This window comes from Phallusia mammillata, chromosome 2, assembly GCF_965637545.1.
Source record: "Phallusia mammillata chromosome 2, kaPhaMamm4.hap1.1, whole genome shotgun sequence".
NCBI classification, from domain to species: Eukaryota; Metazoa; Chordata; class Ascidiacea; order Phlebobranchia; family Ascidiidae; genus Phallusia; species Phallusia mammillata.
The window spans coordinates 33,073,305-33,093,633 of record NC_137253.1 but is presented as its reverse complement, the minus strand read 5'-3'; the positions used below and the strand labels follow the sequence as shown (position 1 = coordinate 33,093,633).

Here is a 20,329-nt window from a genome sequence, read left to right as displayed (position 1 = left end):
GTTTATTACAAACACAGTGTTTAATGTGTGTATTGTACAAAAATTGTCTTTAAAACTGAGTATTATTGAGCAGAAACCGTTGGCAACCACAGAAGAGGTCACACAAACTCTCGACGACCTCCAACTTTTTACATCCTCCCCAAACTCACTCAATTCAACTGATGTTGAGCAAAGTATTTTTTAAAACTTTCCATACATAATTTTTTTGTTCTTATGTTAAAAATATGTGTTTAGTGCCAAAGAGCCGTTTGTACAAGTTTCCATTTTCCCAACAAATCAAGTTGAACCCGACAAAAACCCATTCGGAGATTGCTGCTCTACTCCTATCGGCTTTTCGTTTCAAGACAAATAACGTGGTCAACGTCACCATCAGACAGTTTTTGTCATTCTTTCCACATTTTAAGTATGTTACTTCGATCAAAAAAATACATCATTTATTTGATTTCTATTTGATGTGGTTGTCACCATTCAACAACACTTTCTTTTTTAATGGTGAAAATACCGGCCCAAATAGACGTAAAAAGCGACATGCTTTATTGTTCAAACGTTTCGGCACTCATGCCATCATTTGTGATTGTTTTTTACCTTTCATTTTGTATTCTTAAAAGGCTAAACTTTTCACTTATTACAAAACCTTCAATTAAATGCAGTAAAACTTGTAATTCAGTTTTGCTCATCATTGCATTGCCTTTTGCCAGGCAACTTACTAGATCATTTGTTATCTTAAACATAACATATTTATTCTGCCAACATTAATTGGGACCACTCATTTAAATGTTGTCACTTTTCCTTGACTAAAAGTTTTTAAACAGTATAAAAACAAATTCCATCCATTACTTTGCAGTTCATACTTTCATGTAATATTCAATCTGTAACTGTAATTTTACATTCACTGAGGATTATAAGCCTTATCTTCTTGTTGCAGTTACATCGTTGAAACAAACGCGACAAATCCAGCGGTAAACTTCAATCTTCTACTGGAAAGTTATCAGGAATACATAATTCAAAACCCAATCTCGGATCTGATTGGTCAACCACTTGCAGGTTTTAACCAATCATGTTTTGCTGATTTTTAAAATAAAATTGGTAAGCACTTAATGTAAAGCGGCAGGTACTGGGTTACCGTTGTCAAGGAGAAATCAACGTTTGGCGCAAAACTCCAAAAATGGTGTTTTGAGCCTAGTTAAACTCTTAAATTAGTTATTGAGCAGAAATTGTCAATTATGTAAGTTAAAAGACGCCGTCCTTATGTTATTCGCTGTAGCAAGCTAGAGGTAAATGTATTGCAACAGATGGTAAGTTATTTTTATGAAGCCAAATGCACAAAATTTTATGTGCAATTTTACTGAATTAGCTCCACATTGGGTAGCAATAGGAATTCGGATTTTAGCCAAAGAACCGACATAGGACACAATTAAGTGCAGATCAAATCCTTATATATTTGCCACGCATTCATGCGGAAATATATTGTTCAAAATAAAAAAATGTATAATGTCACACCCAAAGGCCTACAATTTGCGTGTTAATATACGACAGCGACTATCTTTTTGATTTGTTCTTGTTTTACTTCTAAATACTATTATTTTATTTAAAAAAATCACTAAAAAATATTCAAACATGTAGATGGTTTAAACCGCATCAGTGGTAACTGGCTTAAACAAATAATGGGGGATTGTGGCTATGACGTCATAAGCGCGTTTCATTTTGATTGTTATTTTTGTGTATCAACGGTATCCCAGTACCTGACGCTTTACATTAAGTGCTTACCAAAAAAATTATATACCACAATAAGCACTGTGACTTCAAATAAGACATCAATTATATTTAGTGACAAACACTTATTGTAGGGCCGTGTTTTGCAACCACCATAAATGGCTTCACTTTCAACACAACCACAGTTGGAGATACAGCTTTTTCCAACCAAGTGTGTGAAAAAGGTGGGTTAGTCAAGTCAAGTGTTTGCAAATTTTATTCAACTTCAAGCAAATGTGTCTTTTTATACCAATGTTCTTGCTACTACATAAATATCTTTTCAAAATCACAAGTAATAATACCAAATTTCACATAATGTTCTGTTATTAGGTTTTTCGAAAGCTTCTGTCGACTGTGTGGCAAAAACACAAACAGATTTCTTAAATCTAAGAGGAGGAGGAAACTATTTTGTTGCCGTATTTGACGATAGCACTTTGAAAAAATCTTCATGCAACCTTAACTTTAGTCAGCAGGTAAAACTCAAAAAATCTTTGTGAATTAAAAAAAGTAAAAACCCATTCACCTAAACTTGATTTGGACTTAAGTAGGAGATCAGTTGAGTTTATTTCGCTTGGTGAAAGACAACATAGCGACACAATTCCACTAAAACAATCACCAAACCAGAAAAAAACCTATGTAGCGCAAAAAAATTTCGGACCTATTGGTGGATAATGGCAGAATATGGTGCAGCTACACCATATTATAAAGCATCAATATTTATATGAAAAAGTAGTTGCTAACAAAAGTTTATTTCAAACACAGTGTTTAATTTGTGTATTGTACAAAAATAGCCTTTAAAACTGAGTATTATTGAGTAGAAACCGTTGGCAACAACAGAAGAAGTCACTCAAACTCTTGTCGATCTCCAACTTTTCACATCCTCCCCAAACTCACTTAATTCAACCGATGTTGAGCAAAGTCTCAAAACACTCACAACCGTCACTCAAGCTGTCAAGCAGCCATCTGTACAGGTCAGGCCTGGATTTGAACTGGGATCAAAAAATCTAGCAGTGAAATTTTGTAGGAAAAACTTTAAAATATGAAACAAAGATTTTTCTTCAGCAGAAAAGATAAATCGTGTGGAAGTCAATGCCTAAACTTCATTAGAACCGCGTTTAACATCTATTGAATTGAACTTTTCGTACTTCTTTTGAATTGCAAATTTTCGTCATGATTACATTTTGGGTTGATTTTGAAAGTCCACCGGTCCGCAAACTTAAAAGGTTGAGAACCACTGCTTTACAGCTTAAATTATTTTTTTTCTTCAACAGGTTTCAGCATCTGCTCTCAGCTCGATTGTTCACATTTCTGACAGTTTAGCGATTTCCGTCCAAGCTTCTACATCAAGTGGGTCAACAGCGCCACCTAGCAGCTACAACACAGTGGTTGCGATCAACGAAGCAGCATTACGAGTGAACCTCAGTGAAATGGGTGAAACTACGCTGACCATCAAAACAAAACAGACCACACTCCAGGTTGGAACCAATAACAATGTGGTGGATTTCACTTAATGCTAAATAACTTAGGCTTAAGTGTATAAAACCTGGTTTGTGATGTAGTAATTTATATTACTGAATATGGACAAGCAATTGTCACTTGCTCTGTTTATTGGTGCTGCTATTTAACTTATTCAAGATCTTTGTAAAATGTTCTGAAGTTAGAATTTTTTTTTAGTGTGGATTTTTTAAAGTAAGGAAACAATTGTTCTGCACAAACTTTCAGATTAAATCAAATTAAAACTATGAGATAAATATTATTTTCAAAAAGTGGTAAAATCCCTGCTGTAAAAGGCCAAACTATTAACATTCAACCAAATAATTATGGGTCTCCTTTTGTGAAGGGGACACATATTGATTTTACTCAAATTGTTTGTTTGTTTTTTTCTTTGATTTTTGTTTTGCTCAAAGTTTGTCCGACTCGTTTTTCCATCAAATGTTTGATGGATTTGGATGAAACTTACACAGATGGTAGATATATTCATGTAGATGTGCATCCCACTTAGTTTGTCTTGTCGATTGTAGAAAACAGTCTGACAATAGTTGAAACACTTTTGCAGGTGGCTGATGTAAGTTTGAATGACAACACCGAAGTGAGTTTCTCCCCACCAATAGTCAGTTCAACTTCGGGTGAACTCGTTCAACCAATCAATATAACTGTTCCACTTGAACGAACACTGGGAAGTGGAAACAACGCCACCGTGCGGACCGTGTTCATTCTCTATGAAAACGACACTTTGTTTTCGAAACAGGGAAAAGCAAAATGGGTAAGAAAATGTTTTGGATGGGAAAGTAGTAGTGAGTTTTCATCCACAAACGTCTTGTTTGTGACATTCGTGCTTTCGCGAGCCAAAATATTTGAGTGAATTTTTTTATGTTCTGAAACTTTATGTGTGGTTTTTAAATTTAAAATTAAAATAAATGCCAAGTTGTGAATTAAAAATAAATCTGAAAATTAAATGGTTTCAAATTGGGCCATTCATATTTCCCATTCTTTGTTTCTGTCCACATGGGCTTTGTGGGCAAAGATGTCATAAAAACAAAATCATTTTTAGAAAGTAACATAAATTTATTTTGCAGGTTATCTCTGCTATTCTTGGAAAAGGAGTTAACTCACAAAAACTACAAAGGCCGGTAGAAATGGAACATAAAAATGAAAATACAAAACACGGCGAAAAGAATAAAAATCAAAGAAACAATTTATTGGTAAGTTTCAAGATTTTGAAAAAAAATTATTATTTTTGACCTTCACTCCCATTTTAAACTTGAATTCACTGAATCGTTTTACATGAAGCTATTAATATTTGTGTTTTTCTTTTATCAGGATGATGTTGTTCGACAACAATGTGTGTTTTGGGATCCACAGCACCTCGTGTGGTCAAACGAGGGTTGCAAACTTGACACTAGAACCAAACCTCCGATGTGTAAATGCAACCATCTCACTAGTTTTGCTTTGCTTGTTGTAAGCAGATTTTGAATCTTTGTATTTTAATCGTTCAAAACATCAAAATATGTTGTATTTTCTTGATTAACTATCAATCATAGGACGCTAGGCCTATTAAAGGCGTCATACCGAATCAGCCGGTCCCCCAAGCATTCACATATGGCAAGGCACCGGCTGGAGACTGCTGTGGGATTCGAACCCGCAATCGCTGGTCTACATAGACGCTTCGGGGCTGATCCCACAGTATGAATGTAATTATCTTTTACCCATTGACGTTAGTCATATTAAATTGAATTGTTCATAAAATTATAGAAATAGGAAAAGTCCAACAGTTCGTTTGTGTTGTAAGAAAAAATTTAGACTTGCCCTTTTTAATCGACTTTTTTTCCTTTGATAACCTGTAACAACATTTTTTGTCTAGTCTCGTGTTGAAGTCCAGGCAGACGTTACTTTGTCGGTCGTCAGTAAAGTTGGTTGTATTGTTTCTGTTGTGGCACTGGCCGCCACCATCATTCTGTATCTGCTGAACAGGTGGGTTTCTGGTAATAGTTGCTACTAACATGAAAATTTAACCGAGTTTTAACACAAATCTTTCAGCCAACTACAATATTTTTTACATTATACTTTCCAGTGAATTTCGGAAGAAGGAGCTTGTTCAAATCCAACTCCACGTCAACTTTAACTTGCTCGTTGCCTACGTCATATTCCTGGTCGGAATCTCATTGGTGGATAAAGGGGCGGGGTGCACGGGCGTGGCCGCTCTTATTCAGTATTTCTTCCTGGTAGCTTGGATGTGGATTGCAGTTTACAGCAACAAACTCTACACTTCCATAGTTAAGGTGAGGATTTGATGCTTGATGTACAACTTAAAGGGTGTTGCTCCAGCATGTTTATGTAACAACTATTTAATGCCACTGATTTTCGACATAATCTGTGACTGTATGATTTTTATGTATTTGACGGGCTAGAACAGTGGACTGAATTTGGTGATCAACTGAAGATGATTGTATATTATATACTGAACGAGGGTCAAAATGTTAGTTGTTATAGTTTTATCTCATATTTTGAAAATCGTTTTTAAAGAAATATGTTTCAATTCAAACTGCTTGTCGCATATGCTTACTTCAATCTTGGACTGATCTAAAATGTTTATTTAATAAACTGATGGTCCATGGCATGAAACGAGTTAAAAACCACTGGACATCATCTATATTCAATCAAAACAGCTCTACATTGACGTCATGGGTGCTATATTTAACAAATCTGCAGGAATGAAAAATGTTTTTAGTGGGCGAAAATTTTGACACCATTATTATTTGACGTTTTTTCAACATGACCGAAAACTTTTCGCCCAGCAAGCAAGTAAAGTGATACACAATTGACAAATCTTGTCTTTTCTTCAGGTATTCAATGTTGGTTCAACCCACTACGTGTTGAAGGCTTGTGTAGTCGGTTACATTCTACCGCTTATTGTGGTTGCTTTCAATGTTGGAATCACCATCGGATATGTCGACAAAATCAACCTAAACTATGGTAGGGAATTGTTATTTGTTTAGTTTAATTACGGCATTTAGACAAAGTTTGCGAAACAAAGCCGTGTTTGAAGCCCAAATCAATGGTTTACCAAGATTTAAGTTTTTACAACCAACTTTTTGTAAAGGCAAGCAATGAAAAGTTTGAGCACTATTTTGTGTGAAGCATTTTTTAGCAAAGGGTTGTTTTAGGAAATGGTATAAACTCTCGTTAACATTTCCTTAGTGCAAGGCGTTGGCCGAAAATTGGATGCGATTCCTATCACAGCTTATCTGGGTTACTTCGTCATAGTTTTTCATATCCGCTTCTAGGTCTGGCGTGCTGTGATTTGTTGTGTTGTTATCATTAGTCTACTTAGATACTCCAGGGCTGATATCAATAAGAAAATTAAGTTGGAACATTCGAGCCAGGAGTTATTTTCATTTGTAGATTACGACCCACCTCAACTTGACCCACAATCGTCAAGTTACCGCAGAGACAGTATGTGTTGGGTTCACAATTATTCCCTCTACATCGGGTTTCTACTCATTATCGGTTTGATTCTGCTCAACAATATCTTGGTTCTCGTGCTCGTGATGAGACATGTCAGGACGATGGAGAATAAGGTAGATCGGAAATTGGTCAACTAAATCAAATTGTTTGAAGACGGTAATCATAGTAAGACATGGCTATTGAAGGCGTTGTACCGAATCAGCAGGTCGCATAACGTATGGGCTAGAAAAATCCAACATTCGGTGGGATTCGAACCCAATACGCGGTGTCTGGTCTGCATGAGCGCTTCAGGCTGATCCCAGCTGGAAGACACATATATTTTTCTTGATTTTAGAATGTTAATTTTGTAGTAAGGGATAATCTTTGCTTTTGTCACAAATTTGTTTTGCAAAAATTATCGATGGAATTTGCCATAAAGCGTTGTAGCAATTGCTTCTATGGTTTTGTTACTTTTTTATGACTCTGTTCAGAAGAATTTAACAGCTTGTGATTTATATCCGTGCAAACACGCTCATCTCATCCGTTTTGAACCCGATTAAAATCGTTTTTTCCTACAGGTCCAGTCCAGTGCAGCAAGCAGAGATTTCGTGCAACAAATGAAGATGGTATTTACGATGTCGGTAACATTCGGTCTGACTTGGGTGATTGGATTTCTCATGCTTTTATCTGACGATGAAAAATATCTCATCGCCCTCAGTTGGTTGTTCACAATATTCAACGCGTTCCTGGTGAGATTTTAATATTTGCTGATTTACAGTAATACTGGTGATGTAATATGAAATGTATAGGTGGAAAAACTGTGCACTGTCTACAGCAGGGGTGGCCAACCCGCGGCTCGCGGCTCTTTGCCTGGTTTTATGCGGCTCTTACGTTGTTGTCGTAGTTTGGGGCCACTGTTAATTTTGGTTAGTTTGTGGCGATCTGTTACAAACTCGTTAAATGTAAAGTAAACCTGCTACAATTTTGCTTTTGAACAAACTTACTATCGGTATGGGCACAAACCTTGCCAGGAAACTATAACAATGGCCTGATTATGACAACAAATATCCAATTGTTAAACAATAAATGATTGCTCATTACAATGCGAATGAGACACAAAGCAACAGAAATATTTACAACACCTTGTTCCAAAATAAATAATGTTTTATTCCGTTGTTTTTCGGGTTATCTGCTTGGGTTTGAATTGAGCGATTGTTGGTGTTGCATGCATTAGTAACGCCTAAGCTTGGGACGCATGCGCGTTAGATGAAAATATCGCAAAGTTTCTCATCAGGAAGGATCTTTTGAGTAATTTTTTGTTTATGCGATTCATGGAATTGAGAGTTTGTGTGTGTTAGACAGTGCAAACCATTTATTGTTGAATTTGAGTGGATCGTGGTCGGTACGAGCGAAATTGTGTGTGTGAGTATAATGTGGCTCTTTGTGGTAACCCAATTAAAAAATGTGGCTCTTTGTCTTTGACCGGTTGGCCACCCCTGCTCTACAGCTTAATATTGAATGTTATTGTAAAAATAAAATAAAAGTAATATTCTCCCATCGTTTTTTTTCGTTTTGGCAATAACTATTGTCAGGTGATTAAGACACACAGACTTGGTTGTGAAAAAAATAAAAAAGTGTATAATTCAAAACACTGGTCGGCAACCGCCTGTCCGCGAGGAGTTCGTTACCGGGCCGTATAATTTGTTTAGGTTAAATGCTTCAAAACATTTTGCCCATGTATACCGGGGTAATAAACTAATTTATCCATTTTCATTGATGAAAAATGTTGCCGGCCCCTGATTTAAAATGTAACACCACGAAATATTTGATTGTTTTTTGTGTTTTTTTTGCTTAAGTCTCATAGTCGTGCATTGTGAACCTGAATATTGTTAATGTGTTTTTTCCACCTGCAGGGAGTTTTTATCTTCTACACCTCTGCTGTAATGAGAAAAGAAATATTCGAGATGTGGACACGACCTTGCACTAAACGCACACGTACTGAGTCGACCTCTAATGGAACTGGTCGAAGACTCGTCTCGAACCCGAGTGAAAGTGAAGCAAGTCAGACGAGGAAAGACACGAGAGTCTGAAAGAAATTCGGAAAATGTCGTCAATTGGACGAACGTATATATACGTTGTATACAAGAGTCGAAACAATGCAGTCGAAACAATGCAGTTGAAAACAAAGCAAACAATTGAAAAAATAAAAACCACATTTCAGTTCAATACATTTGTTGTTAAAGTTCATTACTTTTCCTCTCGTACAAAATTTTGAACTGAGAAAAATTATTTATTTGTATCAAACCATCGGCATTGTACATATTTACTTGTGCAAAAAAAGTTCTCTCTCATTTGAAGATTCCATTCACTATGTTTCAAGCCATGTAGTGTTTTAGAATTATTCTTATCCCATTTTCTGATGATGACAATAGCACTTGTCATGTTTTCTACACAAATATACTGGCTCTGATATTTTTGCTCAGATTATTCGAAACCGTGAACAGTGTAACTATTTTTATCCTGTTGTCAAATTATGTTGCCACTGTTCTGTTTGTACATACCCATTATATGCTATACACGAAATTCACGATTGTTGCTTTCAACCTTTAATAAAGTGTGACGTCATAAGAGTTATTATTCATTGGAGAATGTTTCCATTGTCAGGACAATAACAAGGTGACAATAGCGAAGATGGAATTGTAATACTTTTTTTCCATCGTCAAATCGAAAGAATATAGGTTTTGGTCAAAATTTCACATTTAATTGTTACACACATTTTTTAACACGGTTAAAGTGAAAATTTCACAGTATGAAGCAAAAAGTTTTTGAAGTCGTCGCATTTGAAGCTCGTTTAGTTTCCATATTTTCATCACACACTTTACCCGAGTGTTATTTCGTGGTTCCATATCTTGCTGGTTTCAAATAGAAATTTATTTATGAAATCTCTGAGTGTTTGTGTGAAATTATTTCAGTGAGTTCATCCTGTTTTATGGCAACACCTATTTTTACAAAAACTGACCAACAAGTCAAGTTGTAAAAACGTTTGCGATTTGCCAACGTGGCTCATAGGTTAAAGCTTTAGGCTACCAAAGAGTTTGGCATCTAACACAGCTTGATTAAATGGAAAAGACCAATTTCCTAGAAGCAGTGCTTTTTAAATCGCGACGTATGAAACTAACCCAAAATGACTCAGGACCCAACAAACACTTTTTGAGTCAACACCCAAGCAGGGTTGACACAACGAAGTATACAGACGCAGAAGTTTATTAAACTTCTGCCAACAGTTGCTTCTAAATTTAGTTCAGGAAATTAAGAAAAGGTAAACTTAGTTTGAAAAATAAAATTATTTTTGTTGTTAAGAGAAACGTTGATGTCATAAACAATTACAGGTGTTGTACAACATGCGAGAAAAATTATAAGAGTACTAAAGCATATATGTATAACATGAATCAACATTAAAACTTTTACATGCCGAAAGTGAGTGGATCAGAACATAAAAAGAATCGCCGACATTTCCGATCAGTTTTGGTAGCAAACTAAAAAAAACTTTAAACCACGGTAGAACAGAACATAGTGATGCTGCACTACATGTTTATAACGCCGATCTTGTGAATACTTTATCAGGAGAGATTCAAATAGTTTTACATTATTGCAGATCATTTTGGCAAACTGATCATTTTGACAAACTAACTTGTGATTATCACAATGCATTGTCGTTGCATTGTCTATTTTGTTTTTATGATTTTCAGCCTCGGAATAACAACAGCTCAGCAATTCGAAGGTAACAGTTGACCTAGATTTTCAATTTCTTTTCTTAAAAAGATTTGTTTTTGTGTTTTTTTAAGACAGCGGAAATTTTATTGAGCCGATTTCGACACCACCGCCATTTGAATGTTACCTGGGCGTAAACGGAATTGACGAACCGGAAAATTCCAGCTATCCTTACTTGGCCAATTGTTTTGGAAATAATGCCACATGCTTTAAATACAATGTCATCATAACAACCAACCAAAAAACAGGTAGAAACGAACAATACTTGAGTTGAGTGTATTTCGCTTGGTAAAAGAACACATCGGTTACTACACAAAAAATGGTTGATACGTTATGGAGCAAAACAGTGGAGGGCACAATTGGTGGATCATGATTAAACGCATTGCAGGCTTGCAGCTACACCGTATTACCAGTTCGTGTTAATTGTGATAAACTTAGTTAAACTGTGCGTTTTTTTACGTTACAGTTCGTTTTGAACTTCTGGGATGTGGTCCTCCACCTTCGTGCAATAAGTTTTTGCTGGGATATATATGCAACGGAACAACAGTGTGTAGAACATCAAGATGCAATCGACCAACACGTCCTACATTCTGCCCTGCACCACCCACTAACGGTTCGCTAAAAAAAATAAGCAGTATTATCTAGTTTTGTAATTTTACATATTTTTCACCTTGTTGTGTAATTCCAAATTTTTTCCGAGTTTATTGTGTTTTGCGCGAACACGATTTTTTAAGCATTTATCGCCAAATCGTAATAATTTTGGGACATTTTTTTACCCAGTCGGCAACAAATGCAAGTCATTCCTATGTCATTCTGGCAGAATAATTTCCCCTAAACACAAAAATTTTACCACAAAATTTCAGGTAACATATCAAATGAAACATTAATGAAAACACAATTAAAAACAAAAAAAACAAATGGAAAAATGACATGATAAAGAGCATTTCAATGTGATCACGCGTCGAAGAATCTAAATACTCAAAATAAAATAGAACCATGCAAAATCTTGTGCGTCCATTGTGACATTTTTTCGAATTTTATTGTCACAATAGAAATCATAGCTTTCAGTGTCAAAACACACAAAAATTAGCCGTGAAAAACCTCAATTTTGAAACTGTTCCGGAGGGGGGCTTTTAACCAGCTGGATACCATGTTGTAGCCCAGAGCTTACTCTTTTCTATCCCGTTGCCGTTACGAGACACCCTTTGCGCATTTTTACAGCAGAACGCTTTACGCGAGAGACCTTTTTCAAATTTTCAAACATCTGTTTAATTTTTCCAATGCGAATAAATTAGCCGTAAACAACCTCAATTTTGAAACTGTTCCGGAGGGGGGCTTTTAACCAGCTGGATACCATGTTGTAGCCCAGAGCTTACTCTTTTCTATCCCGTTGCCGTTACGACACACCCTTTGCGCATTTTTACAGCAGAACGCTTTACGCGAGAGACCTTTTTCAAATTTTCAAACATCTGTTTAATTTTTCCAATGCGAATAAATTAGCCGTAAACAACCACAATTTTGAAACTGTTCCGGAGGGGGGCTTTTAACCAGCTGGATACCATGTTGTAGCCCAGAGCTTACTCTTTTCTATCCCGTTGCCGTTACGAGACACCCTTTGCGCATTTTTACAGCAGAACGCTTTACGCGAGAGACCTTTTTCAATTTTTCAAACATCTGTTTAATTTTTCCAATGCGAATAAATTAACCGTAAACAACCTCAATTTTGAAACTGTTCCGGAGGGGGGCTTTTAACCAGCTGGATACCATGTTGTAGCCCAGAGCTTACTCTTTTCTATCCCGTTGCCGTTACGAGACACCCTTTGCGCATTTTTACAGCAGAACGCTTTACGCGAGAGACCTTTTTCAAATTTTCAAACATCTGTTTAATTTTTCCAATGCGAATAAATTAGCCGTAAACAACCTCAATTTTGAAACTGTTCCGGAGGGGGGCTTTTATCCAGCTGGATACCATGTTGTAGCCCGGAGCTTACTCTTTTCTATCCCGTTGCCGTTACGACACACCCTTTGCGCATTTTTACAGCAGAACGCTTCACGCGAGAGACCTTTTTCAATTTTTCAAAGACATGTAGATTTTTTCTAATGCGGAAATATATTAAACAAACAAATAATGTGTTTATTTTCCCTCAAAGCTTTTTTTGTAATCACCACTGCGTATTTCACTACAAATTAAGTCAATGTGCATGAAAGCATAACTGCACTACATGTGGCAATTATCTCCTGTTTGCAGTGTGTGTGCCACGCGTGCAAAAGTTCTTGCATATAATCAGTAACAATGGGCATTATTCCGTAAAAAAGTAATTTCTTGACACGTTTAGGTTTGTCCTTTGTCCTGAAGTGGGGTTTCCAATTTTTATGGCCAAATAAAACCTAAGTCAAAACAAATGCATACTAAATCGACTCGTGATAGAAAAGCACAGCGGAGTTGCAAACATAGCACGGCACTGAAGTATAGTCTGTTATAAGCACAAGACATATATCCACACGCTTATGTATATGATAGATTTCTGAAATTTCGTAACCTTGTACTGATTGCAATTTCATGTTATTCTGTACAAGCTGATTAATTACATGTTTTAACCGTTTTTAGAGTCGATACGGCTTTCCCGTTTCTAATGTGCGAATGCGTCATGTTGACGGGCGGTCATGCCCTTCGATCATTTAAGATGTTCGCTTCTCATTTCTGATTGGCTAATTGGAATGAACTATAACATTGCACGTTGGTAATGGATGCAATTTCGAGTTGGTCTGCAAAAACTGGTTATATATGTGCTAACCGTTCGTTTTTTATCGCTGGTAGGTCTTTCCCGTTTCCATGGTGCGAATGCGTCATGTTGACGGGCGGTCATGCCCTTCGATCATTTAAGATGTTCGCTTCTCATTTCTGATTGGCTAATTGGAATGAACTATAACATTGCCCGTTGGTAATGGATGCAATTTCGAGTTGGTCTGCAAAAACTGATTGAATATGTGCTAACCGTTCGTTTTTTATCGCTGGTAGGTCTTTCACGTTTCCATGGTGCGAATGCGTCATGTTGACGGGCGGTCATGCCCTTCGATCATTTAAGATGTTCGCTTCTCATTTCTGATTGGCTAATTGGAATGAACTATAACATTGCACGTTGGTAATGGATGCAATTTCGAGTTGGTCTGCAAAAACTGATTGAATATGTGCTAACCGTTCGTTTTTTATCGCTGGTAGGTCTTTCCCGTTTCCATGGTTCGAATGCGTCATGTTGACGGGCGGTCATGCCCTTCGATCATTTAAGATGTCCGCTTCTCATTTCTGATTGGCTAATTGGAATGAACTATAACATTGCACGTTGGTAATGGATGCAATTTCGAGTTGGTCTGCAAAAACTGGTTGAATATGTGCTAACCGTTCGTTATTTAGCGCCGGTAGGTCTTTCCCGTTTCTGTAGTGCGAACTCGTTATGTTAGAAGGCGGCCATGCCCTTCGATCATTTAAGATGTTCGCTTCTCATTTTTGAATATTCAAACAAACTAAAATTTCGCATGTTGATAATACAACATGGTATCTTGCTGGTTAAAAGCCCCCCTCCGGAACAGTTTCAAAATTGAGGTTGTTTACGGCTAATTTATTCGCATTGGAAAAATTAAACAGATGTTTGAAAATTTAAAAAAGGTCTCTCGCGTAAAGCGTTCTGCTATAGAAATGCGCAAAGGGTGTCTCGTAACGGCAACGGGATAGAAAAGAGTAAGCTCCGGGCTACAACATGGTATCCAGCTGGTTAAAAGCCCCCCTCCGGAACAGTTTCAAAATTAGGGTTGTTTACGGCCATTATATTCGCATTGGAAAAATTAAACAGATGTTTGAAAATTTGAAAAAGGTCTCTCGCGTAAAGCGTTCTGCTGTAAAAATGCGCAAAGGGTGTCTCGTAACAGCAACGGGATAGAAAAGAGTAAGCTCTGGGCTACAACATGGTATCCAGCTGGTTAAAAGCCCCCCTCCGGAACAGTTTCAAAATTAGGGTTGTTTAGGGCCATTATATTCGCATTGGAAAAATTAAACAGATGTTTGAAAAATTGAAAAAGGTCTCTCGCGTAAAGCGTTCTGCTGTAAAAATGCGCAAAGGGTGTGTCGTAACGGCAACGGGATAGAAAAGAGTAAGCTCCGGGCTACAACATGGTATCCAGCTGGTTGAAAACCCCCATCCGGAACAGTTTCAAAATTGAGGTTGTTTACGGCTAATTTATTCGCATTGGAAAAATTAAACAGATGTTTGAAAAATTAAAAAAGGTCTCTCGCGTAAAGCGTTCTGCTATAGAAATGCGCAAAGGGTGTCTCGTAACGGCAACGGGATAGAAAAGAGTAAGCTCCGGGCTACAACATGGTATCCAGCTGGTTAAAAGCCCCCCTCCGGAACAGTTTCAAAATTAGGGTTGTTTACGGCCATTATATTCGCATTGGAAAAATTAAACAGATGTTTGAAAATTTGAAAAAGGTCTCTCGCGTAAAGCGTTCTGCTGTAAAAATGCGCAAAGGGTGTCTCGTAACAGCAACGGGATAGAAAAGAGTAAGCTCTGGGCTACAACATGGTATCCAGCTGGTTAAAAGCCCCCCTCCGCAACAGTTTCAAAATTAGGGTTGTTTAGGGCCATTATATTCGCATTGGAAAAATTAAACAGATGTTTGAAAAATTGAAAAAGGTCTCTCGCGTAAAGCGTTCTGCTGTAAAAATGCGCAAAGGGTGTGTCGTAACGGCAACGGGATAGAAAAGAGTAAGCTCCGGGCTACAACATGGTATCCAGCTGGTTGAAAACCCCCATCCGGAACAGTTTCAAAATTGAGGTTGTTTACGGCTAATTTATTCGCATTGGAAAAATTAAACAGATGTTTGAAAAATTAAAAAAGGTCTCTCGCGTAAAGCGTTCTGCTGTAAAAATGCGCAAAGGGTGTGTCGTAACGGCAACGGGATAGAAAAGAGTAAGCTCTGGGCTACAATATGGTATCCAGCTGGTTAAAATCCCCCCTCCGGAACAGTTTCAAAATTGAGGTTTTTCACGGCTAATTTTTGTGTGTTTTGACACTGAGAGCTATGATTTCTATTATGACAATAAAATTCGGAAAAATGTCACAATGGACGCACAAGATTTTGCATGGTTCTATTTTATTTGAGTATTTATATTCTTTGACGCGTGATCACATTAAAATGCTCTTTATCATGTCATTTTTCCATTGATTTTTTCGTTTTTTAATTGTGTTTTACATTAATGTTTCATTTGATATGGTACCTGAAATTTTGTGGTAAAATTTTTGTGTTTAGGGGAAATTATTCTGCCAGAATGACACTGGTTGTATTACTCATCGTGTGTTTTGTTGTGAAAAGTTTTTGTTTTGAATTTTGTAATCCACTTTACCACTATTTTGTGACAATTTTGTTTTTAGATTTTTATTTTGTTTTATTTTGTGCTTGTTTTTAGAGTTACAGGTTTTGCCGAAATGCACAGTTGAAAGGAATTTGACAAAAGGTTTAGAATGCGCCGTTCCGTGGTTTTCAGGATTTCCATACACAGACGAAACACAATGCCGGTAACATTTAGTGAAAAGTTTAAATTTGATCAGTTTTGTTATTTTTTTTAATAATTCTATTGCTGCAGACAAAACTTGAAGGGCTCATTGACATGTGTGAAAAACTTCTTGGCAAACTGCATAGACAAACAATGTCCAATATTTCTTGATGAAGTTTCATACATTGGAATCTCCACTTATCATCTAGGATACTTCATTCGTACTAATTTAATGGTAAAAAATACTTTGTGTATATTAATTATAACGTTACAGAAAAATATGAAGACACCCTTTTTAAAAAAAACGTGTGGCAACACAAGCAATAATAGTTATTACATATTTACAGACCCAGTTGAATTTATTTGAGCAAGTTTTATTCAACTCCACACAAGGTTCAAGAATTTTGGGATTTTTGTGTGCGCTCGATAACAACGGACTTGTGGCTGGAAATTTGACGTCGGTTATCAACAACAACACAGTCACAGATGTTTATACGATTGCTTGTGACAACTCAACAGTAAAAGATGTTTATGTTTGGACATTGGAAGCTTTAAGAGACGTTGTTGTTAATGCATCCACACACTCAGACTTTTGCAGGTAAAAATTTTGATGTGTTTAAATTGTTGTTTGAAACAAACATTGCATTCTAATCCTTGTTCAACTTACAAACAAACTTCGAAAGTTTAACATAGCATTTGCTCCACAGGCTAAATATAGTATTCACAAAATGTTTCAAGTAAAAAGGTTTAACAGTTACGAAAGTAGATTTGGTAAATACATGATTCTGGTCATACCATGACTTGCCTACTTGATTAATAAACATGCATGATTAGTAATAGAATGCATTCTTTGAATGTTTAATACCAGGCATGTTTAACATTTTGTTGGTAATTTCGAATAAAATAAGTTTTTTTTTTAAATTTTACTACAGCTATAGTATATTGTTATAGCTTATTGCAGTGGTTCTCAACCGGGGAGGAATTCCTCCCTAGGGAGGAATTTTATGAGTTCAGGGGAGGAATTTCATAAAAACTGCAAAAAACATTACATTGAAAATGTTACAGAATATTTTTGTTTTTACATTATTATGTCCATTATAATTTGGACCCGGTTCACATTTGGTAAAGGATTCTGAATGGACATCCCTAATTATAAGGTATATTTCAAATTGCTATAATTTTTAATGTTATATTTGTTTTTCTTCTTATGGGGAGGAATGAATAGTTCGAAAATAGGCGAAGGGAGGAATGTAACAAAAAAGGTTGGGAACCACTGGCTTATTGTATAGTTGTCAGTACATTGTTTCCTATTTTGTTGCAGTGAAATAATTTTTTTGTGATAAAGTTTAATATTTCAAAAACAAAACATTTCTTTTTAGAATTGGAAAACAATTTCTTGATCGTATGAAGCATGTGGTACAAACTCGTTGCCAGAAAAACAAACTTACAGATTTAATCTTCACTTTACTCTTAAGTACTTCGGGACAAATAAATTATTATGAGGGATATCGACCCCAGATCACTCAAACTTTGAATTATGTTTATGATTGGTTCCTAAACTGGGAAATCCCCACATGTCCAGGTACAATTTTTAAAGTTAACATGCCTTGATTTAAACTGTTTCTACCAGGCATAATATTTTTAAACTAAATAATGCATTGTTTATTAGTTCATTATTTAGTTCATGTGTCTTTAGGTTATTTATTTTTCAATGTGATTAACTAAACAAAACATTTGCAAGACAGTATTATTTAGTTCTTATGTTTTTTAAGTTAGTTTTTTTAATGTGATTAAAAATGTCACAACAGACCAATGAATGAATAAAAAAGATTTTATATTGTGTCCTGTTACCAACTATATATTTGCCAACCAACATTTGTCGACTATAATTTATTTTATAAAAATATATGTTTAGTGTCAAGTGTCAGCCGTGTGTACAAGTTTCCATTTGCCCAACAAATTAAGTTGAACCCTAAGAAAACCCACTCGGAGATTGCTGCCTTGCTCCTATCAGCTTTTCGTTTCAAGACAAATAATGTGGTCAACGTCACAATTGGAGGATTTCTGTCTTTCTTTCCACACTTCAAGTAAGTTACTGCGATCAGTCAAACTCAGTATTAATTTGACTTCTATTTTAACAGATGCAATGGTTGTAACTATTGAACAAGATTGTCTCTTTTACTATTTATTTTGTATTCCTAAAGGCTAAATGTTTTGCTTATTACAAAAACCTCTTAACTGCAGAAAAACTTTCAATTTAGTTTTACTCATCATTGCATTGCATTTTGCCAGGCAACTTCCTAGATCATTTATTGTCTTAATACGTAGCAACATATTTTTTCTGCCAACATTGATTAAGACCACTCTTTAAACATGGTCACTTTTCCTCGGCTAAAAGTTTTTTAACAGCATAAGACCAAATGCCATTCTTTACTTTGCAGTTCATACTTTAATGTAATAACCAATTTGTAGTGTAACTGTAATTTCACATTCACTGATGATTATAAGCCTTATCTTCTTGTTGCAGTTACATCGTTGAAACTAATGCGACAAATCCTGTGGTAAACTTCAATATTCTACTGGAAAGTTATCAGGAATACATAATTCAAAATCCTATCTCGGATCTGATTGGTCAACCCCTTGCAGGTTTTAACCAATCATGTTTTGCAGATTTTTTTAAATGTTTAAAAACCATAATGACATTACAATATAACACAAGTATTTTACCAAGACCACTCTTCAGGTGTTTTAGTGACAAACTTTTTTTACAGGGCCGTGTTTTGCAACCACCATAAATGGCTTCACTTTTAACACAACCACAGTTGGAGATACAGCTTTTTCAAACCAAGTTTGTAAAAAAGGTGGGCAAGTCAAGTCAAGTGTTTGCAAATTTTATTCAACTTCAAGCAAAAGTTTTTTATACCAATGTTCTTGCAACTACATAAATATCTTTTCAACACCACAAGCAGTAAATACCAAAATTTACATATTTTTTTGTGTTTTTAGGTTTTTCGAAAGCTTCTGTTGACTGTGTGGCAAAAATACAAACAGATTTCTTAAATCTAAGAGGAGGAGAAAACTATTTTGTTGCCGTATTTGACGATAGCACTTTGAAAAACTCTTCATGCAACATTAACTTCAGTCAGCAGGTAAAACTCAAAAGATCTTTGTAAAACAAAAAAAGTAAAAACCAATTCACCTAAACTTGATTTAGACCTATGTAGGAGTTGAGCTGAATTTTTATTCGCTTGGTGAAAGAACACATAGCGACACAATAGCCATAAACCAATCACCAAGCTGTAAATAGCTGCGCAATGTTGAAGTGGTGTGGTGCACAAAATAGTAAAGTTTGTAATTTGTAGATCATGACTCAAAGCGCTGCAGCTATACCGTATTATATGGCTTTAGGATTATACGAAAAAGTAGTTGCTAACTATAGTTTATTACAAACACAGTGTTTAATGTGTTTTGTACGAATATAGTCTTTAAACTGAGTATTATTGAGCAGAAACCGTTGGCAACCACAGAAGAAGTCACTCAAACTCTCGGCGATCTTCAACTTTTTACATCCTCCCCAAACTTACTCAATTCAACTGATGTTGAGCGAAGTATTTTTTAAAACTTTCCATAGATATTTTTTTGTTCTAATGTTAAAAATATGTGTTTAGTGACAAAGAGCCATGTGTACAAGTTTCCATTTTCCCAACAAATTAAGTTTAACCCGACAAAAACCCATTCGGAGATCGCTGCTCTACTCCTATCGGCTTTTCGTTTCAAGACAAATAACGTGGTCAACGTCACCATTGGACAGTTTTTGTCATTCTTTCCACATTTTGAGTATGTTACTTCGATCAGACAAATACATCATTAATTTGATTTCTATTTTATGTGGTTGTCACCATTCAACAACACTTTCTTTTTTAATGGTGAAAATACCGGCCCAAATAGATGTAAAAAGCGACATGCTTTATTGTTCAAACGTTTCGGCACTCATGCCATCATTTGTGATCGTTTTTTACCTTTTATTTTGTATTCTTAAAAGGCTAAACTTTTCACTTATTACAAAACCTTCAATTAAATGCAGTAAAACTTGTAATTCAGTTTTGCTCATCATTGCATTGCCTTTTGCCAGGCAACTTACTAGATCATTTGTTATCTTAAACATAACATATTTATTCTGCCAACATTAATTGGGACCACTCATTTAAATGTTGTCACTTTTCCTTGACTAAAAGTTTTTAAACAGTATAAAAACAAATTCCATCCATTACTTTGCAGTTCATACTTTCATGTAATATTCAATCTGTAACTG

At 35.8% G+C, this 20,329-nt stretch overlaps 1 protein-coding gene across 1 annotated transcript in view; it reads left to right on the top strand.

The window, feature by feature from the left end:
* Positions 1–20,329, top strand: part of LOC145215031 (uncharacterized) — a 131,905-nt gene that overhangs the window by 5,619 nt on the left and 105,957 nt on the right. The window contains exons 16-22 of the mRNA XM_080083680.1: positions 74–173; positions 235–403; positions 926–1,044; positions 1,848–1,937; positions 2,083–2,225; positions 19,526–19,625; positions 19,686–19,854. Coding sequence (XP_079939806.1) covers positions 74–173; positions 235–403; positions 926–1,044; positions 1,848–1,937; positions 2,083–2,225; positions 19,526–19,625; positions 19,686–19,854 — 890 coding nt within the window. The remainder of the gene's footprint in view (positions 1–73; positions 174–234; positions 404–925; positions 1,045–1,847; positions 1,938–2,082; positions 2,226–19,525; positions 19,626–19,685; positions 19,855–20,329) is intronic.